Raw genomic sequence first — 13,047 nt, 5'->3', positions numbered from 1 at the left:
TGTTTCTTTTTTTTTTAAAGAATGAATCATGGAAAGCTGTTAAGAGTAAAGAATAGTGATTACACTGAGTCCCAAACATTTATAAATGATGCGGGAAAAGATTTGAAAAGTAGGAGACTGGGGTTTCAGAGTTAAAACAATTAGAGATAAGAAGAAAGAAAGAAAAAAAAAAAAACATAGTTGGCATCTCTCCAGGGCTCAAAGAAAGAGATGGAGAGAAGGCAACCTCACTAGGACTATGATCCCTCAACGCCAAAATTCTACATAGAGCTCTATTACTCCTTATCGTGTCACTGCAAAATACCATAAAATTGCCACTGTCTTCCCTATTATAATCCCACTTTGAAATGCTTGCACTGTTTAAATGATATTTACTTGTATAGAAATTAAGAGACTACCTCCATTGCTCTGGGCCTACCTTGCCCTCATATGTCTTTTGCACTTGAATCTTAGAGAACAGTTTACTCTGAGCAAACTTAGCAAGAAAAATAATCCACCCTAAATTGTTTATTAGGTTTAATGGAAACAAATAGCATTCAGAAACACTGAGAAGTCTTTACAATGATTCTTGCTGAATTTAACAGAATTCTCATACATGCAATTCTACTACTGTAATCTCTCAATTGATTTCTTAGGACTCTTTCTAAATCAGTGTGGTCAAAACCCTCCAATGGTCAAGTTCAACTGTAACAACAGAGTACAGTAAGACCATTAACAAAAACGAAAATAATTTTCACCTTCTCTGAACTCTTGTAACTCTTTATTGCCTCATCTAATACCAGCATTTTAACACTGTCACTGGTGCCTCCCATTTACACAAGATCGTTCAGAGAATCAAGATTTATGGATTCTGGGGCTTCCCTAGTGGCGCAGTGGTTGAGAGTCTGCCTGCCAATGCAGGGGACACGGGTTCGAGCCCTGGTCTGGGAAGATCCCACATGCCGCGGAGCAACTAAGCCCGTGCGCCACAACTACTGAGCCTGCGCGTCTGGAGTCCGTGCTCCGCAACAAGAGAGGCCGCGATAGTGAGAGGCCCATGCGCTGCGATGAAAAGTAGCTCCCACTCGCCACAACTAGAGAAAGCCCTTGCACAGCAACGAAGACCCAACACAACCAAAAATAAATTAATTAATTTAAAAAAAAAGATTTATGGATTCTGAACTAAACCTGTAACCCAATAAGAACCAGATACTGACCAAAGAGGTTAGCTACACACTGAATATACTGTATTGGTTTCCTGTAACATCAACTCTTGTGTGTTGTCAAAACACAAAGAGAAGTGAGAAACCTAAAATGGGAATTACCATTACAGATGAATTACTATACTGGCTCATGGTGTTAACTGTTTTACATGGGCAGATCCTGACTGACAGCTAGATCAGGAAACCATGATCCCCTGAGGCTATATGAAAAAAACACTTTGGTGTAGATGTGTATGAGTATTCTCTTGAGAGAGGGGTTCCCAACTTTAATCAGATTTCAAAGGGGTCCATGATAAAAAAAAAAAATTCTCTGGAAGGCAAGATCATCTATTAACACTGAAAACTATAGGTGCCCCACTCTCCTTGGAAGGAAGAAAGAAATGATGGGCATGCAGCTATGCCAGAACTACAGTCTGATAGATTAAAAAAAATACTTTTATATTCAATGCAGTAACAGTAAAACAATTAAACATGATTTGAATTTAGAGAACTCAATCTGATTTATCACCTAGTTTGATACATCCAGATTTTTACCTGTATTGATAAAGAACATCAACCATGAGGAAATGATAAGGGAAATTCCTTGATACACTGATGGCCTACAATCTCCTACACTTAAGCCAAAGGACATGGCTGTTAACTACTCATTGATAGGTTACAACCCCCTGAGCAAGGCCAGACTTTATCAAACGTCCCAAAAGCCATCAGAATTCACTCTGAGATTTAACTAATCATTTGAATAAGTGCTGTATAAATCAAAATGGCAATTAACCCAATAAATTATTCAAATTATGTATTTTAAATAATAGTCCTGTTCTTGTTTATATTGGTAAGACAATAAAATTTCTAATTTATATAAATTTAAAAACTGACAGTTCCTCCTTCATTTCATTTAACTCAACACTGAGTCTCTAATTCACTGTATGTCAGACACTAAACTAGGAATAAAGCTACAAATACAAATAACAATCAACAAACTCAGATTCAGCAGGGAGGGGAGAGAAAAAGGGAATCAGTAAGCTAATACAATTACAATATAGCACATAGAAGGAGTACCTAAATTAGATGTTCTCTTGGATAAAGTAGTTCTTCGATTTTTAAAGGATGAAATACACTTAAAATACGACTTAAACATAATTTAAATGTTAGCAGAATCTTTGGGAGTTAGAATTCACAATTCAGAACAGTCTTGTTGATAAGAATTGCATAAGCAAGAAACTCTAACATGGCATCATAAAAAATGACTAAAACATATTGCAAGAGATAGAAATAGAGACCTTCCTTACATACAATTGTCAGGAAGAGGATTATTTGCCAAATAATAAAAATTAATGTAGAATGAAGTCCAAAGCAAACATAATATTCCTATAACCTGCTAACCTTCTAAAATTTTAGCTTCCTGGAAATACTTTACATTTACATTACGCTTTGTAATTTTCTAGTGTTTTCTCACCATTCACTCTCTACAACAATGTCACCCATTATTACAGTACTTTTAGATGATGTGCTTGTAGGTATTGCATGTTAATTTGTTTCACACTTGAGGAACAGACTGAAAACAAAACCCTTTTGATTAATTCAAACCTGATATTCCAAAATAAAGTATAAATCCAAAGAGTCTATTAATAGAATTTCAAGAACATTCAGAGGATGGTTATATATGTCAAAATCACATCTTTTACAACACTGAATTCTAAGGATCTCAGTGCATTATCCCTCAGGCCCTCTTTTCAGACTCATTCATCCCCAGGACACATGTTCAACACAAGCAGCCAGACCACCCTGCTTCCTACCTGTCCATAATCTTTGCAGCAAAGAATGGGTAAGATCAGAGTTAGCTAGGTATTTTGCTTCAGTAACTCGGAGCAGCCACCTTTCAAATTAAGGTTTCATTTCAAATCACTGGATTTATTTAAACTCCTGTTCTTCTCTACCTCCTTGCCATGCCTACATTCATTCATACCAACCGTGCTGACCAAATCAAAGTGCCCACCCCATAGCCTTTATGCTCATGACCGTCTCCTGCTGTAAGAATCAATTAGACTATCAAAAATTCCTTTCCCACTCCACCAAAAACGCTACCAGTATTCTACTCAAAGTTTATGTACTTCATATAATTTGTTCAGGCCAACATGACCATTCTTTGTTATTTAATTCTGTTACAAAACTCCAAACTCTAGCAGGTTGCAGTCCACCCAATTTCTATTTCTTAATATTTAGCATTTAAAAATTATTTTAATACTACAGATAATCATATATGCTTACACACCTATGTTAAAGTTTTAAGAATTTACACTGACTCCTCTCCTGTTAGATTCTACTTTCTTAGAATAACTAATATTCATGCTATTATCATTAATAAAGCTAACATTTATTAAGTGCCTACCATGTGGCAGAAAACATGAAGAGCTCTAAATGTGCACTGTCCTGCTTATCCTCAAAGAACCATTTGAGTTAGGTACTACTACTGTTCCCAGTTATTTAAGGAGGTCATAGAGGCTCTGAAAGTCAAGTAATTTTCTCAAGTCGACACAGTGGTGGATCCCTGAATGGAGGTTTGTCTATCTCTTAAAGAATTTGCTTTTGATCATTATATATTCTGCATCTTACAACTGATCATTTTCAGCTCTTGTAAAACTTACTGCAGTATTTCAAATATAGGGGGCTCTTTATCAAGAGGTCCTGAAAACAAAAACAATATAAAATCAAGTTATCTGTTTATTTTTTCTTGCAAATTTACTCTTCTGCTTCTGATACAAAATAAAATGTGTAAAGCTTTTCGTTAGCCCAGAGAGTATGGAAAACAGCTTTTATTATACTGTACAAAATAAACATCCCCGTCCCTTGTGTAATTCATAATAGTTTGACAAATATCATTTTATGCTTAGTTTTCAGCCAGTAAGTCACAATCCATTTGCAGTAGTGTTCTGCAATGGTAACCAGATTTCAGAATATCCCCGAAACTTTTGGGCTCATTCTTTACCAACTCACCAAAATTCAATGAATTTTGCTGGGCACCTTTTATGAGTAAAAGGGGCTAGGCCTTGTATATAATTCATTTCACATCAGTAGCTTATTCTTCAGTACTTTACCTACCCATGATGTAGTAGAAACGTATTCATTTTTAATTGAAGAGGGTTGGTTTTTTGGCAATGAGAAAACAGACTTTTAAGACACAATGAATATTAAATATCCACATTCTTTCTTCAATTTTATTGCAACAATTCTCTCCAAGTTGTGTTAACTTTAATGACTGAAATAACGTAATATTTACATACTAGTTTCTAATTTAATAAGAAGAAAAAATTTATCTGCTGATCAATGATCTGTAGGAGATGGTAGGAGGAACAGTCAATAGTTCTTCAATACAATGTCATATAAAATACTAAAACACTGAAACCCTTATGAAGAATAACAAAACTAAGCTGCCTTTTCAATACCATGTTAATTTCTTTTAAGAAATTATACTACCAATTTTTAAAGCTAGTATTCTCTCCCTCAGTTAAAAAAATAATTTAAAAATAAAATTAAAAACCCTTAAGCATCTGCAGATACAGTTCTGTCTACTTAGCGAAGCTAGAATTGCAAAACATTCTTTTTTGTAAAATTGATTACCACCACAGATAAATTATTTCCTAATTATTGACTTTAATCAATTACTCACCACAAAACAAAGCATTACATAATGTGGTAAGACAAGTGTTAAATCTCGCAACACATAATAATAATATTCAGCAGGAAAAATGTAACAAATAGGGAACTGGATGCGTGTGATAGATGATGACCGAACTTCAACCAAATATCAGATAAGCAAATAAAACTGTCTTCTCTCGTGATCCAACCCTTGCCATTACATGAACGCACACAAGGCACAGAACAATAAAAGTCAATCCATGATTAACCGTAACCACAGGGAGCCTTTTTTTTTTTTTTTTTTTTAATAAAGCAACAAGGGCCTAAACCCTAACAACTATCCAGCCAGATAGCGCTTGGGACCACAGAAAGAGGAGCAAGAAAACTGACGCACACCAGAGTACGCGCAGCTCAATATATTCTGTTGTACTGAAAAATAACAAAAAAGGATTTCTGGATCATGCATCACTTTGTCCATACTTACATTTTAACTTCCTCCAACTAACATAAACAGTTAAACAGACTATAAATTCAAAAAATAATCCAGGATATTTCCACGGCTGTCCGCCTCAAAAACTATATCTTCAGGTTAACAATTCTGTATGGTCTAGACCGGTGGTTCTCGTATGTGGTCCCTAGACCAGCAGCATCGGCATCATGTGGAGACCTGTGAGGATGTACATTATCGCCCCCACCTCAGATCTACTAAATTAGAAGCTTGTAGCTGTTGGGCCCACGAATCTGTGCCTCACAAACCCTTCAGGTGATTCTTACGCAGGCTCATGTTTAAGAACTACTCTTTCAGACTTCACCTGAATCACTTTCAAAACTGTAGGATCAACGAACTTTGTAAGAGAACCAATGTGTTAGTGAATGGGTACTACACAGAAAGTTAGTGAGTTAAAGTACTAAAGCCAAGAGTTATGATTCTAAGTAATTTCAAAATTAAACAGTTAATGAGAAAGCATTTAAATGATGGGAGAGCAGGATGTAGAAAGAGTAACTACCGGCCCAATACCACTATTCTACAAATACTTCAAACCTCTATATTTTTGTTCCCAATTATATTCACCTTTCTCCACCTTTTTCAATACATTTTCTCTTCTTCTAGAGACCAGCAGTTTTGGGCAAACTACATTGGACTTATAGTCCTTGCCTACTTTACTTCTGCCTCAAGCCATTACTTACCTATCTAAAAGTGAGATTAAAAAACCTGTCACCCCTGAATAGGTGAAAAGTAGATAAAAGAGCTTGAGTTTCCAGTTCAAGCAATCTGAGAGATCACTGAATATGTCACACCTTCACTTTAAGGACATTAAAGCAGAAAAGTAAGTCTCCAAAGTCCCACAGTCCATGGCAGAACAGCACCTAGAACCCACATTTTCTGACTTTAGTTAAATTTACTTTTTTCAATATTCCTTTTCTCTTGCCTTTCAAGAAATCTAGGATAAGCAAAAAATTTGAGCAGAAAAGAAAAAGCTCAATTAAAGAAAAACATGAATCAACATAATGAAAGGAAGACTATTAGAGAAAGAACAATAAGAACAAAGCAGGTGTGTTTCAAAATAAATATGTCTACTCCTATTTCTAATCTTGCTTTCAACATTCTTTTGTGGGGGGGGGAAGGGGAGGGGAAGGGAGAACTTTATCTTTAAAAGTTCATGGGGTTTTCTTTTGTGGAAAATTTAAAACTTAAACTACTAAAATGTTTGTACACTGGTGCAGACCTGTTTGATGATTATTAAACTGAGGGTTCACTTAGATCTTAGGATTCAAAACTTGTGACTTTCTGAATGTAAAGAATCTCAGAATTTAAAAACAAGTCTTATGAATTTCAGTTTGAAATTCTCTACAGGCAGGGTCCTTAATCTGGAGTCCACGGGTAAGTTTTCTACCACCACCCATAATATATATTACTCAGTTATTTTGGTATATAAACACGATTGTACATTTTTCTGAGTCTACAGCTGAAATTAGGTTGTCAAAGGTGGTGACTCAAAATTAGAATCAATACTTTCCAAGTACAAAGAGATTTAGGAAAGGTCAACATACAAAAGGACAAATTTTATTTATATTAGCAAAAAAATATTTTAAAAGTATTCACCTATGGTTTCTACAAATTCCAAACTCACCTAATGTAATTTAAATGTGTTTTCAGTTTTTAAATTTCATCTACATACTACTTTTCAGGAGCACACTTCTGTTCCAAATATAGATCACACAACTTATCTCTACTAGTGTTTTCCTTTGAATAGCAAATCCAATCAGTAAAAGACAATCCCTTTTAATTCAGACAATACGTAATTTTATTTAAATTAGAAAGTATTTGTACTTCCTACAATCTAAATTTCTTTGATTTTCCCACTCTACTAAAATTCTCACGAACAGTTTAAAAACTCACATTTGCAAATGTTCCATATAGTTCAAAAAACTCCAAATGTGTGGAAACAGCATTTGTCAATTCAAATTTATACTGTTCTATCAAACTCTGTACTTGCAGACATCTCCACATTTTTTTTATCTTTCATTTTCCTTTCCTTTAGATCTAGAAGAGAATTACATAGAAATATTCCAATAAAGGTTGGACGAGCGTAACTCATCTGAATATTTTAAAATGACTTTATAATTTCAAGTTGAAGAGTAACACCAGAGCATATTACTTTGTTTTGTTTTCACAACTAAAACTTGCTATAGAGTATTCTAATTTCAGTCAAAAAGTTAAATCAGTAGTCAAAACTGGTTTATCACATTTTTTACTGAACAACGTTCAGAATGATTAGATACTTTAACATTTTTAAGGGTGCTTTCTAAATTATAAAACTCTGCAAAAACAAAGATTTTATCATCACCTCAAAAAGGTTTTATAGCATGTTGCAATGACATGATATTCCTTCTGTATTCCAGGCCATTCTCATGTCAACACTAAGGCTACACTTAAAAACTTACACATTGAGTCTTCAGATCCCCAAAGATAAGTTTTTCAACTCTCCCTCTTCCCTTGCATTTACCTCAGTGCTTTATAATTATGTATTATTTTATATAATCTGAAGCAAGTTTAAATACATTATTTTATTTGATCCTTAAAATAATTCTGTAAGTAAAAGTCAGTAACACTGCTTGCATTTTACTGCTAAGCCAACCAAGTTCAAGGACTTAACTCATATTTACAGGATCAGAAAGTGGCAATCTGAATTTGAACCTGCCTCTTTCCTCTTTAGAATCCACTGATAGTGTCTCAAATATAACTTCAACTCTGAACTTTCTCTTTCCCCAAACACACTCCTGTATCAACGACCTGTATTTATCTTCATTCTTATGATGTGACTGCATTCAAGAAATTATAAAGAAATTATAAAGCTAATATGTTCAGGTTTGGATATACAGAGGCTGCAGTGGCATATATGAGGGAGATAAGACAGAAAATGGTTGACTGTGTTAGCTGTGAACATTAACACATTAAAAGCCTTTTCAAAGACTTTTAAATTAAAAGACTGTTGAGAAAGACATTAAAATGTTTTGAGTAAAACTACAAATTTTTTAAAAATTAAAGCAACCCACACTTCTCAGTAGGAGTTAGATTTAGTCCATATAGAAGAGATCCAGGAAGAGATATGGGAACATATGTATATGTATAACTGATTCACTTTCTTATAAAGCAGAAACTAACACACCATTGTAAAGCAATTATACCCCAATAAAGATGTTAAAAAAAGAGAAGAGATCCAGGTATCAAAAACCACACACTGGAACAGAAGGCGACTGGCCTCTCACTGGCTTCTCAGGGCCTGCATTCATTAGTATTGGTAAATAATCAAACCACCAGGGTTTTCCGATGTAACTGGAAAATTACTTTGAAAGCAAAAAGTGATAAACTGCTACTTAAAATGTGGAGTGTATTTTCGAGGATGAAGTATCTTTCTGAACTTTAAAGAATATGTGATATGGTTTGCTCAAGGAATAATAATGTACTTTCCCCCCAAAAAATAGGTTGAGTCTTCCTCTTAAATCAAATCTACCCCAAACCTAAATGTGGGAGCTTAACTTTAATTTCTGTCCACTAAATTTAGAGTTTATCCTTTTATTTCTAGAGTACATACTAAAAAATATTTTCCTTTTTTTAACATAGGACAAACCTTCTACATATAAGACAAATGGGCATTCAGGTGCCCTACTATCACAACTTTCCCTCCGTACTTCTCTTTAAAAGCTAATGTATCAACATATAAGTCATTTTCCTAGTAATAGCTATACTGCTTATTGTAAATGTCTTACGTACAAAGAGAGTAAGTAATACTTGCATTTCTGCCTGTCCCTCCCTGTCCAATGCCTATAATTCAAAAGACATTTATGGAATAGTATTGAATAGGGCCTCAATACTATTCCAACTGAATGAATAAATGTGGAAGACTAAGCACTCAATATGGATGCAACCCAAAGAGAATATGAAAGAAAGTAGAGAGGGAGGGATGAAAGACGGAAGGAAATTAGTTCAGTATATTTTCAGTGATTAACTGTTTTGCCCTCATAAGGATATCAAAGTTTCTCAACACTTAAATAATCCTTCTATATTTTTACATGATATTAAAGCAAAAATGTGTGGAATTTATAGGGGATACAGAATGGCCCATAACAAAAGAAACAATATAAAGAATAAAGTTTATCCCATTTAAAAATAAAATCTGTTAAGAGCACCACGTCTCACAGAACTTCTTTTGTGCCCCATATAAAATTCAATAAATCTTAGCAGTTAATTACTTGTCCTACAGTAAAGTACTTTAATACTAAATTAAAGGGCCACCCAAGCCGAAACACTGTTTGAGACTACTGACAGTAACAAAGTCACGAGAAAATTATTTCTTTCAATTACCTAGAATATGTATATACAATACTCTTAATGCTTTTGTAATTAAAGCCCCACTAGAGCAGAATGCTAAAATCGTCGCATAAATGAGCTCACAAAAATCGAACTGACAGCAAGTTGCAGTGATTATCGTATGTGATTATTCTGGCTAATGTTTACTCACTTTAAAGAGACCATTATTACTGGGGTCATTAAAATTAAATGTAACCTTCATCAATGAGTACATCTGCATGATATCACTCTATCTAAGCACCTGGGAATTTTTTGATGAGAAGCATAAGATAATGAAAAAATTAAGCTACAACTTTTATTTGTTTTCTGACATTCCAAATACTCTAAAAGCAAACTCAGACTTAATTTTTAAAGTAGTTCTTTTTCATAATCTTTTTAACTACTGAATCACCGATTCAACAGCTGATGAATTAGGAAACATTTCACCACTAAAAGTGAGTTTCTTACTAATACCAGTTAATTATGCCAATATCCCTTAAGGCCATTGGGAGAACTAATAAACTATGTGCTTTTCCAAAACTGGAAGCTAGTTCAATTGCAACTTTGTCAGTTTGGAAGCCTAAGAAAAGAGTAATATGAATTAACTAATAATTCAAAAAGCCAGTAACTTTAAAAAAAGAAAAAAAATAATTTAACATCAAAGAAGTAGCATTTCTCATACTCTTGCATCACAGAGAGGTTCAATAGTGTGTCCCTTCAGAGCAAAAAGCTTCTTTTGGTCAAAATCAGAACCAAAGAGAGCCAATTACTGACTAAAATAGCATCTTTCAGCGTATGGTCTAATGCAGTGGCTCTCTATCAGGAGCACATAAGCCCTCCACTCCCCAACCCCCCAAAAAAAAACATTCGGCAACATCTGGAGACACAGTTTACCATCGTGACTAGGAGAGATGCTACTGCCTGGTTCCCGGGTGCTTTCCAAGCCCCTCCTGAGAACGCTGTGTACATTCTCCAGCTGATGAGAGTAATTAAGCCCCCTAAAAAGAAGCACTCACTGAGATGCAGCTTGGAGGCATGAGGCCAAATAACTGTGCCTTCCCATCTCAAACTATAGATTCAAACTGTCCCAAGCAGAGCCCATTAAGCTGGGGGTCACGGACGTTTGCAGAGTTCCAACACCTTCGTTTTTGCTAATAGAAAAAAAACCCAGGCTGGTCTAAAGTCAAGTATCATGACTAATCAAGATTTCTCTGCCTGCCATTGCCAACTCAGGAAGTTGACTTAATACAAATCCATCAAAGACAAATCTACAAAATGCCCACTACATTTTAAAGGGAGTTGTAGTGAAAAGAAAATGTCAAAAAGGCTGGTAAAGTTGTTGAACTGCTAGATTCCTCATCAAAATAAATGGGCTTCAAGAGGAACTGAGGCTGAACCAAGAGACAGCCACCCAGAGAACAGAACTGGAGGCCAGCTAACAGGAATGAGGAAGGCATTCCCTAGGAGAAAGAGGGACTTCTCATTCCTACAGCAGTCCAGTGATCCTGGTGTGTGCTATTTCCCCTTCTCTCCTTTCCAGGTGGTGATTTTATCCTAGGTAACCAATTTCTCCTACACCATTGTATGTAGGGGTATGTTGGAGGTGTCTGAATTCACCCCTTATCACAGATGGCTGGTATAGGAGAAGAAATAAGAGAAGGCCTGAAAGGATTACTCATTTAAAACTGGAAACAGTAACAACCTGCCTTTAGGTCAGTGCACTCTGGGGAAGGAGGAGGTAAACTGGGTTTTGGTTTTAGGTGGAACAGTGAATGACAACTCTGCTAACCATCAACATATTCTGCAGTTTGAAAGACCACCTCTGACACAGGCCAAAAAAAGTAGATTTGCATCAAGTTTTTTCTGAAACTTGGGAATCTGGTTATCTGGATTAATCTTCTCCCTCCTACCACCCACAGAGCTCATATTAAGTACAAAAGAGTACTGGTAACTGCAAAATCTGAAGAGTAGGAAAACTAAATAAACAACGTATATGTTTACTCAAAATGTGAACAAGTTAATGTTTCTGCCACTGTCAGAAGAAGAGCAATTAACCAGCCCATGTGAAACTACAGATATCATGCTTTAGGTCAAGGGCTCCATATTTTCCATACCATTTTTGTAAGTAGTCCAGTGCCTCCAAACGAGCACCAATCTCAAAAGTGATTCCAGGACGATTTGGGGGCTTTTTACTCATCTTGAGATCCTGTTCTTCGGAATTCTCTTTTCACTACCTCAAGAGAAAAAAAAAAAATTAGATTCTGATGCATAAAAGGCACAAGGGATTAAACAGAATTTTTTAAACATTACATGAGAAGTTAAAATAACTGCCAAATTTTTAAGAAATTTGAATGATGATTACCAATATCTCTAGGTAAAGTACTGTACAACTTGCAGGCAATCTTAACAATGAATTAAGAAAAGGGAGATTAAAAAGCTAACTACTTTAAAAGAATGAATAGATGGGGATTAAAACTAACTAATGGCTAAAATGCTTTAAATTTTAACTCAAAAATACCCAAGAAAATTCTTCAGGATAACAGCTGAAAATGTTTTTCTGTCTTTGAAAACTCAGGACAATTGAGTATTCTGGCATATGACTATTGAAATTCTTAAGAGAACAAATTAACCAAGTTTTTCAACAGATATTTATTGAGTGCCTTGTAACATAAAACACTTGATAACACACTAAAGAACACAATGATGGAAGAAACAGCAGACACACTCTTCCAGTGCAGATTTAGTATTCCCCTTGTGATTAGGATTTTTCATTACCTATAATCTCCCACCTTGGTAGCACATGATTCAATAATTTTAATTTAACATATAAACTTGCAGAGGAAATTTCTTTCTTTTTCTTCACATTCAACAAGCAACAATGATACAGACATTTCTTAACTCTGAGAATTTATTTCTACTATATTTCAACATAGACAGTACCCACACTGACAATAAAAATGGTTGTACGTTCAAACAAAAAACTACAAAGGAATACCTATTCCTCTCTAGACCACGAACATGTGGAATATTCACAATCCTCTTGGCCAGTGGCGAGCTAGCACACTTGAGGTAGCCTCTTTTTCACTAACTAGCACCAGAGGAATATGAATACATTTTGCAACAGCCCAATCAAAATATAATATTTAATCAGGAATGGAAACCTACTGGGGGAGAGGAGAAATCTGTAAAACCGTTTTGAAATTTAGAATTACTAATATGACTATGCTCCCTCCCAATTTAAAAAAGAAAACACACAACTGTCTCATGTTTTTTCAATGGTTTTGTCACAATTCTAAAGGGACAAAACAGCAAGCATAAAAACCAACTGCCCTTTCCTCTTAGAAAGAATCTGCTAAGGGA

At 35.1% G+C, this 13,047-nt stretch overlaps 1 protein-coding gene across 10 annotated transcripts in view; it reads right to left on the bottom strand.

Moving 5' to 3' along the window:
* Positions 1-13,047, bottom strand: part of PHF20L1 (PHD finger protein 20 like 1) — an 82,899-nt gene that overhangs the window by 68,556 nt on the left and 1,296 nt on the right. For 8 of the 10 annotated variants that reach the window (XR_009559660.1, XM_060287645.1, XM_060287646.1 and 5 more), the window contains exon 2: positions 11,802-11,917. Coding sequence is in view for 9 of the 10 variants with exons in the window: in XM_060287645.1 (XP_060143628.1) it covers positions 11,802-11,884 (83 nt within the window). In the remaining variant the exon portion in view is untranslated. Of the gene's footprint in view, positions 1-7,236; positions 7,381-11,801; positions 11,923-13,047 lie in introns of those variants that run through there. The other 2 variants (XM_060287649.1, XM_030875844.2) reach the window with 2 other exon arrangements.

This window comes from Globicephala melas, chromosome 17, assembly GCF_963455315.2.
Source record: "Globicephala melas chromosome 17, mGloMel1.2, whole genome shotgun sequence".
In the NCBI taxonomy this organism is placed as follows: domain Eukaryota; kingdom Metazoa; phylum Chordata; class Mammalia; order Artiodactyla; family Delphinidae; genus Globicephala; species Globicephala melas.
This window is presented reverse-complemented; position numbering and strand designations above follow the sequence as displayed.